The sequence below is a fragment of the Xiphophorus hellerii genome, chromosome 5 (genome assembly GCF_003331165.1).
Source record: "Xiphophorus hellerii strain 12219 chromosome 5, Xiphophorus_hellerii-4.1, whole genome shotgun sequence".
NCBI lineage: Eukaryota > Metazoa > Chordata > Actinopteri > Cyprinodontiformes > Poeciliidae > Xiphophorus > Xiphophorus hellerii.
The window spans coordinates 17,267,417-17,286,698 of record NC_045676.1 but is presented as its reverse complement, the minus strand read 5'-3'; the positions used below and the strand labels follow the sequence as shown (position 1 = coordinate 17,286,698).

At 37.5% G+C, this 19,282-nt stretch overlaps 3 protein-coding genes across 7 annotated transcripts; 1 reads left to right on the top strand and 2 right to left on the bottom strand.

The window, feature by feature from the left end:
• Positions 1-702: 702 nt before the first annotated feature.
• On the bottom strand, positions 703-12,859 carry LOC116719464 (uncharacterized). 5 transcript variants are annotated; one of them, XM_032561983.1, is made up of 10 exons: positions 12,753-12,859; positions 9,094-9,170; positions 8,677-8,985; positions 7,986-8,132; positions 7,307-7,441; positions 6,618-6,767; positions 6,046-6,180; positions 3,160-5,478; positions 1,867-1,960; positions 703-945 (listed from the first exon to the last, which is right to left on the bottom strand). In XM_032561983.1, the coding sequence occupies exons 2-9, from the start codon at positions 9,139-9,141 to the stop codon at positions 1,868-1,870; spliced, it is 3,336 nt and encodes a 1,111-aa protein (XP_032417874.1). In that variant the 5' UTR covers positions 9,142-9,170; positions 12,753-12,859; the 3' UTR covers positions 703-945; position 1,867. The 5 variants fall into 5 exon arrangements, with proteins under 5 accessions (XP_032417874.1, XP_032417873.1, XP_032417871.1 ...); XM_032561982.1 differs by lacking the exon at positions 12,753-12,859 and adding an exon at positions 9,428-9,956; XM_032561980.1 differs by having other exon boundaries at positions 8,677-9,170.
• Positions 11,193-15,478, bottom strand: LOC116719465 (zinc finger protein 318-like). Its single transcript, XM_032561984.1, has 4 exons — positions 15,293-15,478; positions 13,880-14,519; positions 13,685-13,792; positions 11,193-12,875 (listed from the first exon to the last, which is right to left on the bottom strand). Exons 2-4 carry the CDS (start codon positions 14,501-14,503, stop codon positions 11,724-11,726), a joined length of 1,884 nt encoding a protein of 627 aa, XP_032417875.1. The 5' UTR covers positions 14,504-14,519; positions 15,293-15,478; the 3' UTR covers positions 11,193-11,723.
• Positions 15,479-16,304: 826 nt separating this feature from the next.
• On the top strand, positions 16,305-19,020 carry anapc11 (APC11 anaphase promoting complex subunit 11 homolog (yeast)). The gene is made up of 2 exons (XM_032561986.1): positions 16,305-16,613; positions 18,718-19,020. Exons 1-2 carry the CDS (start codon positions 16,505-16,507, stop codon positions 18,861-18,863), a joined length of 255 nt encoding a protein of 84 aa, XP_032417877.1. The 5' UTR covers positions 16,305-16,504; the 3' UTR covers positions 18,864-19,020.
• Positions 19,021-19,282: the final 262 nt, after the last annotated feature.

Here is a 19,282-nt window from a genome sequence, read left to right as displayed (position 1 = left end):
CAGTATGCACTCAAAGAAGTTAACCCCCTCCACATCTTTTGCAAATTTTAATTTACACTGGAGCAGTACAATGCCAAATATAAACCTACCTCCTTCTGCTGTTAAATGCATAAAACAATGCTTTGTGAAAATACAAACTTCAATGTGTTACACTGAAGACCAATAAAAAGTAGTGAAGGATTTAACTTTTATATGAATAGAAATCTGAAATGTGTGGCCTGTACATGTATTTGGTACCCTTAAGTGAATGTTTGCTGAGGCAATGTTATTGTAGTTACAGATTCAACTCTCTGGGTTTAACTTGATCCACATGTCCCTTAGTAAAAGAAAAAACAAAAAACATGAAAAGAATTGGAACTAAAAAAAAAATCATATTCTACAATTAGTCAGCAATTATTGAGTTTAAAGAGACAAGCCTCTCATTTCCAACATATTTAATAAGTTTTTCTGTTCATTGCTATTTTTTGACATCCAAAGTCAAGAGAAAGTTGTATACAAGGTTTCTCCTTTTTGACCAACTTTGCCCTTGGAGTTTTACGCTAACGTAGTGAAGACTTTCAGAAGTAGCACCTCAAAATTACAGTATAACTAAATAAATCAAACATCCACAATAATTTAAACAGTTTTTAAACAGTTTACTAGGGAAACCAGACAAACTAAAAGACTCCTGGCAACAGCAGTCTTTTAGTTACAGAACCAGCTATAACAGAACTATAACAGAACCAGCAAATAAATGTTAGAACATAACATAATTAGTGGTGACAAAAGTAAAAACCTTGATATAAACTAGGAACAACTTAAGAAAGTAAATTCTTCTGAGGAAGTTTTCATTTACTTGTGGTATTTGGAGGAGGATTCAGCTCGAACAGGGAGTAGCAAAATGTTTATGTAAGGACTGAAATGAAGGTCAACGATCCACGGGGATGTCAGAGTTTCTACAGATCCCTGAAAGCAAAGAGAACAAACAATTAAAAGTTGCATTATACTGTATATAAATTTACATATGTCAAAGTTTGTCTGGAATGGGAGGCTTGTTCCCATGATGATGAGTTTAAGCATGGCAATTCTCTGTGCTTTTCTAGTGGTGGGACTTGATTAACATTCTTAATTGAGTTACATGTAAAATTAATTGCATTTTAATATAAAACCATATAGACAAAAACAGTGATTAACTGCATTAAAATTTTAGCCAGTTAAAATCTGCATAATTCATGAATCAAAATTGATTTGATAAACTCCCGTTGTTTTTTATGCATCAGATAAAAAATAAATACATTAGTTTCGTTAAAGTCAGAAGATATCAGGTTTTGTTAAAATTATGTCAACAGTTTAAAAATAATACCAGCTCTATCATTCAAGGGGTTTCATCATAAATGTTTTGACAGTTACATTTAGGAACCTATTAATAAATTATTTAAATCCATGTTACACGCTAAAAAAGAGGGGTGGGAGGAGTGATATTTCAGAAACCCAAGTCATCAAAAATGAAATAAGTCGTCTCTACAACACATTAATCTACAATTAAAGGAATAGTTTTAAACTGCTGAATTTCCAGTTAATTACTATTTGGCTCTGAGAGGTCTGACTAACTTTCTACTGTTCATGGAAAAGGTTAAGAGGAGTACATGCAGAGCATGAACACACAGCTTTCAATGTTACCTCTGAGCAAATTGGATTTTTATACTCAAATTCATAATCTAAAATAAGTACTTTTGATATTCTGTAGAATTTCACACACACCTCACTTTGAGCAACACAATCTACTAGAAACCTAAATATAGAGATGAAGTGGCATTAACTTTGAGCCAGTACAGCCATGAAAGAAAATAAAAGGACACAACAGAGCTGAAAATATAATTTACTTACATTAAAGGAGCTCAGAGTCCAGGGAGTTTGCTGATGGCTTGATGGTGGAGGTGGGTTGTGTCAGCAGCCTCGCTTTCCGGTTAAACTCTAGAAGCTACAAAAAGATTTTGTAGAAATATTTATACCATCTTATCAAGACATTTTATATATATATATATATAGATATATATATATATATATATCTATATATATATATATAGATATAGATATATATTATCAATTTTATTGATAACTAAATGCATCTTAAAACTTGCACATAACACATTAATCACAATCATACTAAACGTGGAGCTTTATTGAGACCGGGGCAAATACTTCACATCAGTGGTTCCACAGCAGCAACTGGACATTAAATACAAAAATAAAAAATAAAATTTTAAAAATAGCTAAATGTGCTTCATTAGGATTTCATAAGAGAGAAAAACATCAAGTTAAATCAGCTCTACTTTAAATTTTCAAACACTTGTGGTGTTATTGGTCCTCTTGTTTGGTTCAGACCAAAAGCGGACTATATTTTTTACATTTGGTGCAGTTTGTTTTCACATTCTGCCTTTTTGCAAGCAGACTATAGTTTGTAAACAAAGCCACGCGATTGGCGATCATTGCTCTCATTGGACAGACATGACATAAAGAAAAAAGGACATGGAAGTCCTCCATGCTCCTTTTCTGTTATCCACATTGTGCTGTTATTACAGCTGCAATATGAATGTGAAGAGCAGCTCATTCAATGATATTTATCACTTGTAACAACTTTTATAATATGTGCTTTTCTGTGGTTATTCATAAAATGTAAAAGGATATAAAATAACAAAATCAAGGAAAGAATCTTCATCCTTTAGAAATTTAGATTTTATACCCTTTAGTAACATAATAAGAGAGAAAATATAGAAGACAAAAATTCACACTGTATTTCAGTATTTGTCCAGATCTGGAATACTTTAAAAGTAAATTCAAAACTCTTTGAGATAAAGTTGGGACCCTAGAAATGAGAACTTCTGCCAGACACTGTAGATATTTCTCTGGTGCCACACATGATTTAATCGAATGTGTCATTAAAACGCTGCTGTAGATCATGATAGCATGCTGAGGAGGTAAATCAATCTGTCAAATCAGGTGTGCTGGACCAGACAGACATCTTAAACATGCAAGACTAGGACTGGGAACCACTGATCTAAGGTAGAACCTTTTATCTGGTGGATAGTTTGGAATACCTCTGAAGTAGAATAATAGAAATCTCATAGCACAAGTGAAAAAGGTAAAAAAAATAAATAAATAAATAAAAAGTCAATTTACCTTTTCCCTCAGGTTGGTCTTTATTTTCTCCTCTGTAAGGCGACGTTTCTTCTCTTCCATTGCCTTGGCTATAGCACCAGAAGTCTTACCCTGTGACGGCGTGGAGTTTAAGGTCTTCGAGTTGATGGTTTTCTTCCCTGCAACTCTTATATCCATAGCAACCGTCTCTGCACCCTTTTTCTCCATAACAACCGTCTCTGCAATCTTTTCTTTCATAGCAACCGTCTCTGGGTTTTTTTTCTCCATAGAAACCGTTTCTGAGGCTTTTTTCTCTGCAGTCAATGTCCCTGCAGGTTTTTTCTCAGTAGACTTTTCTACGATTCTCTTCGGTGTAAAGTCTTCAGTTGATCTTGCAGACTGTTTTCTCTTATTTTTTATATGATTCTTTCTTTTCAACCCCAACTCATTCCTCTCCAGATTCATTAACCGTCGACATTCAGTCACGCTGCTTGCAGAAGATGGTATAGTATCGATGACCGTGAGGCAACGAGAACCAGAGGGTTCGTTGCTCTGACCTTCACTCCCAGACAAGTCTGGATTCATGAACAGCATGAAGTCATGAAGTGAGATCTGTCCAGGTTGGTTGGGAAGCTTCATATCTGCTAATACTGAGTGCCACTGTGAACGGGACGGTGGCACATGACTCTGATTTGGATCAAATACCCAATTGGAGTTTATAGCACTGTTGTAGGCATTGTAGTAGTTCATATACTGGGCATATTGGTAGAAATTGTAATCGGCATATGCAGAAGGAGTACCGTAAGGAGAACAAAAAGGATGTTGTTGGTTTCTGTAACTGGGCCTCTGGGCGTCTTTATTGGCCTCAGTCCTGCTATGCCCCTTCCCTCCATCTCTGCCTCTGTCACGAGAACGTCTATGTGCATCTCTGCTGCGAGAGCGCCAATGCCGGCGGCCCCGAGGGCTCCGACTACGGCTTCTAGAGGCATATCTAGAGAAAGTTGAGGAGGAAGAGGAAGAAGAAGAATACGAAGAGGACGACGAAGAGGAAGAGGAGGAGCGGGACCTACTGTGTTTTTTATGGGAGAGAGCAAGTTGACTTTTCTGTTCCATCCTGCTTTCGCTCGTCTCTCTACCTTCATTCTTCCTTCCATATAGCCTCTCCTGAGTGCGATCTGTTAGTTTGGTCAATTCCTCCACGTCCAGATTCAAACCCAACGTTTTAAGAATGCTCTGCACTTGTTTCTGCTTTTCATCTATTTCTGAGGTTCCCTTTTCCTCTTCCTTCTTCTTTTTCACTTCCAGGGCGGGCTCAAGTTGACTACTGGAGTCCAAACTGCTCCTTTTTTTAACTTTCTTTATCTCAACGTCTTCAGGTGAAGACGTCTCTTGATTGACAGTTTTTGATTTTACGCTGCTGATCCCACTGCAGCCTGGCAGCGAGAATCCAGTATCGGACTTCTGGTTTTCACTCTTGGGGGCCTTTTTCAAACCAGAGGGAGAGGTTTTTGGAAGATCATCTACCTCATCTTTGATCATCTTTCTGAGCTTGGTGATGTCCACTCCACTGTTGAGCAGACTCACAAAGCGCTCAAAACCTTTGTTATCACTGCTCTTGCTCTTGAGACCTCTGTTCTTCTCGCTCTCACTTTTAAGAGTTTTACTGACACCGCTCTCTGACTCAGAAGCTTGGTCGCCACTGTTCTTGTGACCAGAACTTCTGTTTGCACCGCTATCTGACTCAAAATTTCTTTTCACGCTGCCCTTGTCTTCAAGGAGCCAATCAACGCTGCCCTTGCTGACACTCCTCTTGGTTTCAGAACTTCTGTCGAGAATGTTTTCAATCCCAGAACCTTGGTTCGCACTGCTCTCGCGCTCACAAACTCTGTGGACACTGCCCTTGCGTTCAGAAGGTCTGTCGAGGTTGTTCGCGTTCTCAGAACCTCTATCAGCTCCGTCTTTACAATCAGAATTTCTTTTCTTGACTTCAGAACATCGGCTGATGGTACTCTCAAGGTCAGAGCCTCTGTCAACACTTTTCTTGTGCTCAGAAGCTCTGCTGTCACCAGTTTTGCCCTCATTGCCTCCTTTTGGACTGGTCTTGCGGTCAGAATGCTTGTTGACACTTTTCTCGTGATCAGAATGTTTGTTTTCACTTTTCTCGTGGTCTGAACATCTGTCGGCTTTGCTCTTGCTCTCAGATTTTCTGCTTGCACTGCTCTTACTCTCAGAATGTTGCCCTGTATGCTCAGAACCTCGACTGGCTCTGCTCTCGCCCTCAGGACTCTTCTTGGTACTGCTCTCCTTTTTTGTTCTATGAGGGTCGCTATGGCTGGGAGGATTTAGCGAAACATCAGGGATCTGAAAAACATTTAAGACACACAAACATAAATTTAATCTGGGAATATACCAAGTACGGCTGTGCGATGTGGACTTAAAAGTTTTATTACTATATTTTCTGCTGCTATTGTAATAATGACATAATTGACGATAAGATCTTCCACAAACTAATTTCCTTGCGAAACTTGAAATATTTGATAAAAACTTAAATTCAAGTTGGGCATACCATATTATCCTGAACTAGCCATTCTGCACATGAACTCTGGTTTATCTTTAAACAGCTATCATGAGTACAGAGACTGAATTCAGAGCTGAGCCCAAGTAAGTGACGACCATCAGGACCCACTGATGATCCTGAAAAGTACATCTACTGAAAGTGCTAGACCGTTTTTAATACATTTATGACGCAAGCTATTTGTCCACATACAATTACAACCCAAAGTAAAACGTATTCACCAAGCCTCTAGAATCTGAATTTTTGGTTTTTATTAGATCTAAGTTATAATAATAATAATAATAAAGATTTACACAATTAAACACTCTACAAATGCCAGTTTCCATAGAGAAGAAAAACTCTACAGGACGTACCGTGGTGTTCAAGTTGGGAGCAGCTCCTTTGTTGAGAACACTGAGTAAGCGCTCGTATCCCTTGCTTGTGGTTCTCTCCTGCCTTTCAGGGGAAGTAATGCTGCAGCCAGGAGGCAGCAGAGGGACATCAGCACCCTGTGAATCATCCCACATTCATAAAAATTAATAAAACAGTAGTTAATCTGGCAATAAGTAAGCTAACGTTTAGCAAGATAGACACTTCTTTAAGTTTTTGTTTCTCTCTCTTTTGTCTTTTTAGAGATTTGAGGTGCTCCAATTCTCTCAATGTGACAGGGGTTTAACGTAATCTGGAATCGTGTTCAAATACGTTTATCTTGTCAATAAAACTTGATGAAAAATGACATTATTCTACATGAACAATTCTTGTCCTATTAATAATATTGTCATATATAGTGCTGTGAAACATAGCCTTTATAGATTTCCTCCGTTTTTGCATCTTTGTCATGCTTAATTGTTTCAGATCAAATGTATTTTAACACTAGATTAAGATAACCCGATTTAAGGGGCAAACATTGTTCATTGCTCTGTAAATGAAAACCAACCTGACGTACCGTTTTTTTCATGTTAGGGACTGCTGCTGCTACTGTCTTGAGAGCAGTGAGTAAGTGCTCATATCCCTTGTTGGTGGTGGTCTCTTCCTGCTGCTGCTTTGCAGGCGAAGTAATGATGTGGTCAGGAGGAGGCAGAGGGTCATCTGAAAGCTGAGAAACATCACACACTCAATATCGAGAAAACAAGAAATTATGTTTGTCTTTTCGGCTCTGACGTATCTTTTAAGAGTAGTCAAAATAACAAATCAGTTGAGTTGAGGTTTTTGGGAAGTTACATTTCATGTGATTCATTCATTCCATATGTTTTGGGATTAATTTTCCACTTTAAATGTAGTTAAATGAATTCAAAGTTAATACCGGTACTACCAATAACATTGAAACACCCCCACAGCATGAGGCTACCATCACCATGCTTTGCTGTTGTTGCAGCATTTATGGGTTTTCAAGCTTTCGAGTAAAACTAGAGTCCTGGTTAGGCTCTAGAACGGGAATTTGCTTTACATACTTTGCTGACGTTGGTCTCGCAAAGAGTAAAAAACCTGATGGAGCAACATTTACGTATCACTGTCCTCAACTGAGGTTAGTAACATTTCTATTCAGATGCATATTTTTATTTTGTTTACCCAATGCATGTAATAGCTCTTGTTATACATTTGACATTCTTTATTTTTATTTTTTGTTGTATATACCATGCTTTTCAGGTTGAGATCAGCTCCTCTGTTGAGCACATTCAGGAAGCGTTCGAAGCCCTTAGCAGCGTTGCTTTCCTCTTTAGCCGGTGAAGCAACAGCCCGGGTGGTGAGAGGTGGGGGAACATCAAGGATCTGTCAAACATCAGTGCATTAACATTATGCATCAATAATACAAACACATTCACAGTGGGAGAAACACCAACAGCAGTTTTATTAGCTTCTTTATACAATTCTTCCAGAACAGGTTTCTGTGAGGAGATGGGAACTACACACATAAATTCATATTATGGCACTACAGTAGTACAGCTGGATAATAAAAACAGATGTAAAAAATTCTAAGTAAAAACAAAAATTAAAAAAACCTTTTTGGACTGTCAGTTTGTTTTTGAAATGGCTAAAAAAAGCTAAATCTAAAACATGCAACTGTGTATACACACTATAAATCTTTGCTCAGGTCGTGCATAATTTCCCCAAATAGTGCATCTTAAGAGAAACATATATAAGATGACTGATTTTATTCTTAAAAATAACAAATATATTCTGATTTCAAATTTATAATCCTCATCTAAACATATTCTAAATTTCTAGAAGGTTTTAGATCATTTTAAATGCATGTTTAGTAATGGGATTTCTTTCCATTGCGATTAAATTTATTCATAAAACGCTTAGTACAAACCTTCTCTCTTTTGGGTGGTAAAATGCCACGGTCCCTGAGTCTGTGTGCATTTAATGCCTTCACTCTGAGCTTCAGTGGATGGTGCTGCTGCTTCACTTCATCTTTTCTCGAAGCAGCGGCTTTTGCTTTTTGTTTACATAACTTAACCTGGCAATCAGAAAATAGAATTAGAAGATGCAATAATCATTGCTTGAATTCATTATAGATATACTCTCATCCAAACCAGATCAAAAGATATACATACATCCACCTACTGATATTTTTATAAATACCCTTTAGCAAGTGGAATCTCAAACAAAATGGTCTTCAAAGCAATAAAGAAAACTTTAAATTGGTTGGATTCCAGCAAAACTACCAACTCCAATCAATTATAAAAACTTAGCCTTTTAAAGTTACACAGTCTAAGTTTTTCAAAGTAATTTATTCTAAGATTCAGTAAAATGTATTTATGTATTTAAACTTGTACTTTAATTTTGATTGGATTAGGATTAGAGAATGATGTCAACTATAAATTAAAACTTGCCTATCTAATTTTTATCTTTAAAAATCATTACAATAGTAACTTATATATTACTTAAAACCTGGAAAGAGGGTTAGGGTCAGCACATTAATACCAAAATGAGTATGAATTATGTATGTAACTTTTATCAAAGTCTGCTCAGATCTGCACATAAAACTTTACGGACATTACCTTGGAGAAAAAGCTGAATGAACGTTGCTGCAATATCTCAGTCACTCTGTCTCGAAGCGATTCAGGATTGTAAGTATCAAACTCCTGGTCATCAGGAGAATCTGGATTCTTCACAATCATCTCAATTGCTTTGATAGCGATGGTGGTTTTCTTATGCATAATCTGCTCATGTAACTCCTGAAGCTCTCGCTTCTTTCTCGCCAACTCAGGATCTTCCTCATCCTCTGAGTTGAATGGGTTTCCATCTGGGTCTGGGGAGTTCAGGGATGGGGAGCTTTGTTCCTTCCAGGCTACACCACCGCTGTGAGGCTGGACAGCAGTGTACATAGGGCGTGTTTGCCAGTGATCGGTAAATCTTGGGACTCTCTCTATCCTGTTGGTGTTAACAAGCTTCTGTTGATCTGGCTCCAGACGTACCTGCAGCCTTTGAGCAGGAAAACTCCAGGCATTGTCATGTGAATCCATCGTACTGCCTTTCACAGTTTATAGAGGCTCTATTGACAAGAGGATACATACACACGTTAAACAGAGTACTGAAGTCACGATCCCACAGATAAACGCTCAAAACAGAATAATTCATTTTAGCTAGCGACACCAAAACACTCGAGAATTAGCGTTTAACAGCCAAGCTTGATGGAAGGGTGTTTGACGTAAGCAGATATAAAAGTATAACATAATTAGAAACAACGGAAAATCACATATGATTAAAAAGTGTTTACAAAGAGGATAGCATAGAAGCTAACAGGTTTACCTTCTGCTGGAAAACCGTCATCTGCTACACAACCGAATAGCTGTTTTTATCAAAAACATAAATAAAATGAGCTCCAAAATAGCTTGCTGTGACAATACGTAGACGAAATTAACCTTCTTTGGTGGAAAAAGGTCTGGTCAAAATAATTCTGCCATAAACTGCTCTGGAGAGCAAAAGGACAGAATCTTTAAGGCGTTAAAAATTGTTCAATAGCGCCACCTGTGTGATGGAGGACCACCACTGCAAAAACACGTTGAGGAGATGCCTACAGAAAAAATATTCGTTGTCTGAAACTCTTATATGAGCTAACTAAATATATTGGTAATTTTAATATTAGGTAAAAGTCAGTTGTTTTCCAGTTGTTAAAATTACATAAATACAAAATCTGTTAAACAACTCAAAAACCTGCCATAACTTAAAAATGTTTTTAAGTGAAAGCAAGACAAAAATTACCTCCACTCTGATTGTAATATTACACAGTAAACAGACACATATTTACCTGAGAATGACTGATTCATGACATTACCATTTGTGTCTGTTTTTAAAGACAAAATGTCAATTAGAATGAAATAACAAAAAAAAATACAACACAGGAGACATTTACTTCAAGCAATCAGAACTAGAGGTGATTTAACAAGATTTTCAAGTTTTACCCAGAAACTGCTTTTACATCTGGAATAAGCATCTGAATAATAATCATATTATTCATAGACCTATGCATAATACATTATGGTTTATCTGAGGTTGTATCAAGCTAATTTTAAAAGCTGGCCAGGACCATAAAATTTAAATGACATGCATATATAGATATACCAATAGAAGTAAAGTAGGGTGCATATTTCACAAAACATATTGTACAAAAAACAGGAAAAAGTGTATGTGTACTTGAAAAGTGAATGCATAAATAAAAAAAAAATGTTTCCTGTTATTGTTAATATTGTACCAAGTATACACACCGATCAGGCACAATATTATGACATGATAGAGTAGTGGATTGTCACGAAGATGTTAGAAGCATATCCTTTTAAATCCTGCAAATTACAAAACAAGACCTTAAAAAACTGGATAGGATAGGACAACTTAAACTTGTTTTAATCCTGTACCAAATTTGCCTTTCGGGATAATTAAGCTGCTGAAAGAAGTCAAGGCAATCCATCAACGTCAAGTGTACACGGATTGCCACAATGCTAAGGTAAGTTGCACTCGTCAAAGGAACAGCCCCAAAGTATCACAGTGCCTCAAATGGTTGTCTAATTCCTCCGGTGCATCTTTTATCCCTGAGGTAAGCAGAGTACCACCACCTGGTAATCCACGTGATGTAAAAGAAAAGTGTTTAATCAGACCAGGCCGGTCTGATTATAATACAGCGTATTTCTATTGCTCTTGCTTCCATTATTTCTGCAGCCATGATCAAGGATCAGCGTTGGTGCCCTAAATGTTCTGGGATCATGCAGTTCCATATGCAACAAACTGCAATACACTAACCAGACTGACACCTTTCTACCAGAACCAATATCAATTTCTTTAGCAATTTAGCTTTTATATGTGATTAGACAAGACAGCTTTTGCTTGTCGCCAGTCACTACTTCTGCTTTCAACCACATTTGAATAAGAAATTTAAGTGGAAACTGCAGATTTTTAAAAATCTTGACAATGGTAAAAATAGCAATATGGACTAACAATTGCAAGACCATATTGTTATTAAAAGAACACCTACTTTCACTGCATTAAAAAAATCAGTAATAAAAGAACAATTCCTTCAAAGTTTCCTTTGAATAACTTTTTAATGTTGTACACTTCATATTATTAAACAAGTGGTAACTACAAGTACACAAATAATGAGGTAAACCTGACAAGACAATTCAATAGTCTTTCTTTATGTTAACAAAATCAGTCAAAAAAAATGAAATATATGCATGCAAAAGAAAATTTTTCTAAGCCAGAGCTGGACTCATGGCAGAATTCAGAATTTATAAACTTTGGATACCAAACAGATGTTGATCATTACAGACTAAACTCCACTACTGGTTCAGTTATGATAGATGTCCAGTGTTTATTCTCTTTCATCAAATGCAATAATGTGTCATTCTTAGGTGGAAACGATTACTTCGAGCAAAAACTATTTACTTTATGACCATTAACTGTACAGTTTTATTTTTCGCCTTCAAATTACCTCCAACCAGGTTACATTGTTTGTTTTGTGCATTTTACAAAACAAATAAGAAAAAGCTACAAACTATGTCTTTTTCAGTGTTTTCCAAATAAAAAAAAGCATATAAATGATGACATATCACACTCACTTAATAAACTGCAGGAAGCGGCGCCTTCCTTGCATTCTTGATATTTGCTTTGTTTTCATGGCCGGTTGAGCCTCTACGTTTGTTGGATTGCAAAGCTGCAGGTTCGGTGGGAATGGCGGTCTCACTTGAGGGAGCAGCGGAGGAAAGACATCTGGAGGTGGAAAGAAAGGATGAGGGAGCATGGGAGGCACATGGGGAAGGAAACTTCCTGGTCCGGCAAGAGGCGGGAAAGGAAGCGGAGGTGGAGGAACAGTTGGGTATGACGGTGGTGGATGGGTGATGGGAGTATAAGGTAGCCTTGAAAGAGTTGGAGGCATTGGCGGCATCATTGCCGGAGAAGGTTGCCTTACAGCAGAGATAGGTTTGGAAGCAACATTCAGTACAGGAATGCTCTTCACTGTGCTTATTTTACTCTCCTCACTGCTCTGACCATCCTGAAAAGTCCTCCTTTTTAACGCCGAACTGCGTTCAGATCGCTGCAGGTCTGCTTCGTCCCTTGAATTGCTTAAGGAGTCTCTCCTTGTATAAAAATTTTGAGTTGGTGGGCTAAAACTAGAACTGCTTGACAACGATCTACTTCTGCGTCCCTCGGTGAACGTCTGTCCAACACCTCTTTCTCTACTTAATCTGCGGCCACGCTCGTTATCCCTCTTACCATAAAGACGCTCCTGGATTCGATGGGACATTTGACCGAGCTCCTCGAATCCCAAATCCACACCGATAGCCTGTAAAACGTCTTGCATTTGCTTGCGCTTTTGCTCATCTTCAGGTGTTATACTCGTCTTTTCCACTGAAGGGGATTTGCTGCCAATAGACACGACATTCCGGTCTGGACTAGCGGAGCGATGATGAGGCAGCGGAGATGTCGACCTGAGGGAGCCCTTACTTTCATTCCAGTAGCTGTTATCTTTATATGATTTCTGTTGCCTCTCAGTGCAACTGGGAGACCACTGTTGATCTGCAACTTTCACAAAAGACCTTGGAATAATGGGCCCATCACACTGTGGTGCAGGGCTCTGACTTACTATCTGAGTGAGAACGTCAACATTCACGCCCTTGTTGAGTACTTCAAGAAAGCGTTGGAAGCCTTTGGATGACTTGTCGTCGGGGAGTGCGGCTCTCTGTGGAGGGGCGTCGCTTTTAGAAGACTGATGGGAAACATAGAAGCCACAACTTTAGATCTATGAATTCAAAACATTATTTCAAGAATGAGGCAGATATTCTGCTGAAGTTTTCTGTTCACAGAACTGCAACAATGTTTCTGTGTTTAAAGCTGTAAGCCAAGGAAAAAAATAGGAACTGTATATTTTAGCAAGAAAAACATAAATAGTGCTGTTTTGCATTGCATATCAGGAATCACAAGTCCTATAAAAAGTACACATTAATAATCCCTTCCAGCCTGATTGTGTTACTCCAATTTAATTCACAAGAAAGCATAGATTTGATTAGGTATCTGGTACAGACATACCAGATAAATTTAAAGACAATTATCACATAAAGACAATTTACAAAGTCAGCCTTCTATCAGAATAAAACCATGTCTTCTGATAGAAAATTTCTAGTATTAAAGAACTAACGTCTCTACAAAACATCTTGAGAAACTCAACCATGCATTTATTTTTAGTCACATTGAAAACTGCAACGGTGTCCTCACGGGTTTGCTTAAAAAAAATAAATTAAGACAGTTGCAGTTGATCCAGAACGCTGCTCCTCGCATTTTCACTAAAACCAGGACGATAGAGCACATCAAACCAGTTCTAAAGTCCCTACACTGGCTCCCTGCAGGTCAGAGAATATACTTTAAAATACTGTTGCTAGTTTATAAATCACTGAATGGCTTGGCACCAAAATACATTATATAGCTGCTGTCATATCAATCTTCCAGGTCACTCAGGTCTTCTGATTGTGGTCAAAAAGCTAAAGTGAAAAAAAAAAAAAACTTAAGAAGACAATGTACCTGTCCACTGGATCCATTTAGAGGCACCGTGGTTCTGTTTTCATAATATTCATCATAATACCCAGATGAGGAGGAGTTGGGTATTCTCTCTCTCATCTTGGCTTGAATCTATTAGATATTTGAACAACTTTATTAATCAAATAAACTTAATTTTAAATGTAATGTCTGTTAAAAGCATTAAAACTCACAACTAACCTTTGTAGTGTCGTCTGGTGAGAGGGTCCTCTCTAGCGAATACCCAGGTCTCCTATAAGCACTTCCTTCGAAACGATCAGATGAATCTCTGTCAAAGAAATCCTCATACTGGTATTTGTGAGGCAGCTCTTCATGTTGATTTCTGGATCTGGAATATGGCGACATTTTCCTGTATCTGGCATCATCTTCATGTGACTGCGAATATCCCAACTGTTGGTTACGTGAAAAACTTGCTGGTGACAGCCTGTGAGCTTTTTCTGGGGAATCCCGTTTATATCTATAATCCGTATCATCTTCCTCTGTTTGCCTTCGCCTTTTAACTTCAGGCACATCCCAATCAGGTGGGGACAAACGCCTCCTCACCGGGCTCATTCTACTCCACTCTCTGCTTACTGAATCTGAGCTGCAGAGTGTTTTAGGAGACTCGCTGTAATCTTGACTTTTGCTCACCCTGGTTGTGCTACTGTGTCCCTCACTGCTGTACTTATAATAAGAGGCCCGAGGTGTATTACTGCAGAAGTCGTGCCTGTCTTCCCGTCTGTCATCATAATCATCCCACTTCTGTCTTGAATTTCTGTCACCATCCTGCCGCCTGTAACCGTAGTCAGATCCTTGTGAATACATCCTTTCACATTTATAGCTGAAAAGAAAAGAAAAAAAGAGGGGTTATTTTGTGTCTTGTGAACTATTTCCATCTGTATTAGACCATTATTCTGTTGAAAGGCCAAATGAAGACCCTTTTGGCAAAGTACAACAGATTTTCACTCATATCCTCCTTTTGATACCTCGAACTAGCAAAAGAAGAAAAAGCAAAAAGGCCCACAGCATCACAGACCCTCCACAGTTACTAACAGTGGTCATATGGTGAATGTCCACAACCCATTCATCGTTTTGCTGCCGACATGGTAAGTCTGTAGCTACAAGCTCCACATTAGTATCATCTAAAAAGGGCTCCAGTTACACATTGCACTTAGCTGAAATGTAAGATAAAATGTATTGAAGTTGACCAATTCCGTCATTTCATAAACAGAATAACCGGTTGTCATATCTTGAACTAGTATGGTAAAATATGCAAGAAGTGTAGAATAACTAAGTCCGTTTACCACCATTGTCAATTAAACGGTACAGAATCCTTACGAGGATCAGTTTCTCTGGCCGACTGGGCTGTGCTGAACTGGGTGCTAACTTCAGCGGTGCTCCTCAGCTAAAATGAAGCTAACCGTTCAGAGGTCAAATGCGATACAGTATAAAGATTCGCACTTTACAAATGTAAATGTAACATAAGCTATAAGTAACAGGCTGACGATTTAAGCCAAAAACAATGCATTTAGTTTAATCCATTTAAAATGGGTTGCTGTAAGGCTGAGGTTAGTTTTGTTTATGTATCTACTTAATACTATCCCGTTAAATTACCGTTTACGTGGGATGACTCCACTTTCTTGAAGTAGCTGTACTCCTTTAAAGTTCAAATAAAACGCGTAAACACGATTAAGTAATTAATTAATGCGCTTAATTCAGCAATATCACGTAATAAACGAATGAAGCCGAAGTTATGCTGGAAAAAAAGGCCGTTTGGTTTCAACTTACTTCCTCCAAAATATTGCCCCTTCTGGTAGGAGGATGAACGACTTCTTATTTTTCCTATCTAGTGTTTTGCTCCTGGCATCCTGGGAACCAGTTAATGGCCCATATTTAAAAAAAAAAAAAAATATATATATATATATATATATATAAATAAATAAAATACAAAAAAATAAGATAGCTCAGAAAGCTGTGGTAAGAAATAGATTATGATCCCCATTCCGATTCAAAAGGCCAACTGCCAAGGATAGTTTTGCTAAGAGAGCCTCTAATAAGGAAATTGTTGAGTTAAATATTAAAATAAGTAGGAATGAGATAAAAAGTGTTGTTAAGCAGTACATGAAGGAAAAATGGCAAGAACAGTGGGATAGAGGAGAAAAAAGGGAGATTTTATTATAAAATTCAAAAAAGAGTTGGGGGGTATAGAAAAGGTAATAGGAATAGAAGGGAAGAAGATATTATTTCCAGAATCAGATTTGGGCACACAAGGTTAAATAGTACTCTTAAGTTAATTAATAAACACAGCACAGGTTGTTGTAAATATTGTGGAGAGATGGAAACAATACAGCATGTATTTTTAGAATGCAATAAGTATGTAAGGGAGAGAGAGATGTTGGTTAATGAGTTGAATAATTGTAAATTAGATTTAGAAGAAATATTTCAGAAATCATCAGGAGATATAATATTTGAGAGTATTTTTAGATTTCTAAGAAGAACGGGTATTATGGGCAGGGTATAAGCGTGTGATCCATACTCCAACCTGGAAGGTGGCGGTAATGCACCTGTAAGTTGTTTGCCAACCGCCATAAAACAAGAAGAAGAAGAAGAAGAAGAAGAAGAGAAAAAAAAAAGCCAACTGCCAAAAAAAAAGAAAAAGCTCAAGCAGAAGAAGAAGAAGTCTTTCAATCAATGTAGCTGACTAGCGTGGAATTAATCTATACTACTTACAGAGTCCAATTGTTTAATGTTTGATATGTAATTTATTGAGGAGCTGGACTGTGAGCCGCAGCGTTTGACTCGGGTTTGAACAGCAGCTCGGAGAGAATGAAGGTGAAGATAAGGCAGTGGAGCGGGGTGGCCTCCTGGTCCTGGGTGGCTAACGATGAAAACTGCGGCATCTGCAGGATGCCTTTCAACGGCTGCTGTCCGGACTGTGAGTACCTGAGCCAGGGGCTGCTGTCCTACATACTGTCTGTCTGCTTGACCACTTAATGTTAGCCTAAAGTCCAAATGCCCATCATTTTCTAAACATTTAGCTCAATTTCCTTACAACTCATAAAACCCATTCATTTGAATATTTTTTATATTTTTGAATATTGAAACCCTAATGTGCATATTAGACAAAAGAATTGTGACCACATTTAGTGATAAATACGAAGCTGAGGTTGGTTTCCAATTCTAGCTTCCGATTCGGGAAATGGCTAAAGGGCGATTCCACCTAATGTTTCACTACCTTCCTCATCTTTAATCGACTCTAGTTTAAAAACTACAACACCTAGACTGTTCAAACCTGGACTGGATTATTCTGCTTTAATAGCAGAATATTTAAAACCATGTTTGTGATTTGTGAAATTTTTATCTGATTTGTGAAACTGCTATAAAGATTGATTTCACCACTTTTTTTGGATCTCTGTCATAGTATAACTGCTCCAATTCCAAAACTACAACACCTACACTCTTCGAACCTAGACTAAATTATTCTCAACTAATAGTAGAATATTTATGACCAAGTTTGTGATTTGTGAAACTTTCATCTGATTTGTGAAACTTCAATAAAGGTTGATTTACCACTTTTTTGCATGTGGATCACAATAGAACTGATCCAGTACCAAAACTACAACACCTAGACACTTCAAACCAGCACTGGATTATTCTCAACTAATAGCAGAATATTTAAAACCATGTTTGGGATTTGTGAAACCTTTTTCTGATTTGTGAAACTTCCATAAAAGCAATTTGTACCTTTTTTTCCGTCTCGGTCACATGAGATCTGCTCCAATTCCAAAACTACAACAACTAGACACTTCAAACCTGGATTGGATTATTTTCCACTAACAGCAGAATATTTAGTACCATATTTGTGATTTGTGAAACCTTTTTCTGATTTGTGAAACTTCAATAAAGATTGATTTCACCACCCTTTTTTGCATCTGGGTCATACTAGAACTGCTCTAATTCCAAAACTACAACACCTAGACACTTCAAACCTGGACTGGATTATTCTGCCCTAATAGCAGAATATTTAGAACCATGTTTGTGATTTGTGAAACCTTTTTCTGATTTGTGAAACTTCAATAAAGGTTCATTTCACCACTTTTTTGGGATCTCTGTCATAATATAACTGCTCCAATTCCAAAACTGCAACACCTAGACTCTTCAAACCTAAGACTAAATTATTCTCAACTAATAGCAGAACATTTATAACCATGTTTGTGACTTGTGAAACTTTCATCAGATTTGTGAAACTTCAGTAAAGGGTGATTTTACCACTTTTTTGTATCTGGGTTTCACTAGTACCGCTCTAGCTCCAAAACTACAACACCTAGACAATTCAAATTATTCTCAACTAATAGCAGAATATTTAGAACTAGACTGCTAGTTGTAGTTTTTAAACTAGAGTCTATTAAAGATGCGAAAGGTAGTGAAAAATTAGGTGGAATCGCCCTCTAGCCTTTTACCGAATCGGAAGCTACTTCAGCTTCGTGTGATAAATAGCGAAACAGAAAAGTAGGACTGGGCTAAATATTGAATAACTTGAACAGGCACTAGGTCCTTTGTATCCTTAGGGCATCAAGTTTTTAATATAACAAAGTTTAAGTACACTGTATGGGTGTCTAACTATTCAAAATATATCCGTGTGCAACATCCTGTGAAGTACCTGCCCTGTAAAGTGTTTCAAGGTAAAGTTTATTACATTTTCTTTAATTTGTAAAAGATGGCCAGTTGTCTGCTGTACTAACTTTATCAGCTGAGATCCATCCAAATTCCCTTAAGTTTTTTTTTCTTTTCGTAATTTTAAAGGCCAATCAAAAATGCTTGAAAAAGGAGTCTAGCTGCTTTACAGCCAACCTATTGTCAACAGCAAGCAGTGGTATCTGAAAAACGTTGCTATGACAATGTTTGTGGTGCCATGACTGCCAATAACATCATACGCTGAAATAAAGGCTTAGTATTTAGCATTGTATCTACGGGTTTAGATTATGTACCTCTCTTGTGTGCACTCTTAATGGTTTTGTAATATATTTCTTATTTTGCAGGCAAAGTTCCTGGAGACGACTGCCCTCTGGTCTGGGGTCAGTGCTCTCACTGTTTCCACATGCACTGCATCCTGAAGTGGCTGAACTCCCAGCAAGTCCAGCAGCAGTGCCCTATGTGTCGTCAGGAGTGGAAGTTCAAAGAGTGACTCCGGTCGACTACGTGTACTATAAAGATGGACGCTTCACAGGAATTCTTTTTTTTTTTACCACCTGTAAACTGCAGAGTTTCCTGTTTGTTTAATGCTGTGGATATTTTTGATATAATTTCTGTTAAGTTTGTAATAAAGTAAACATAACATTGTGTGTCGCTATTGCACCTAATTCTTTCAGGAACAACTTGGATGAAAACCTCCATGAGTGGTTGATGTTTCTGGAAAACCTGCTTTTAAACTGGTTGATTAATTTGACATAGATACACTTTTTAATCTCGTCTAACTTGCAGCAGGACTAAATGAAAATTTACTCACTGTTTTTTTTTCTTTGAGAAATCTGACCCAAAGCATTTCTGTCCAGTTTTTAATGCTGCAAGAAATCTTCTTATTCCTACACAATTACAGCACATTTA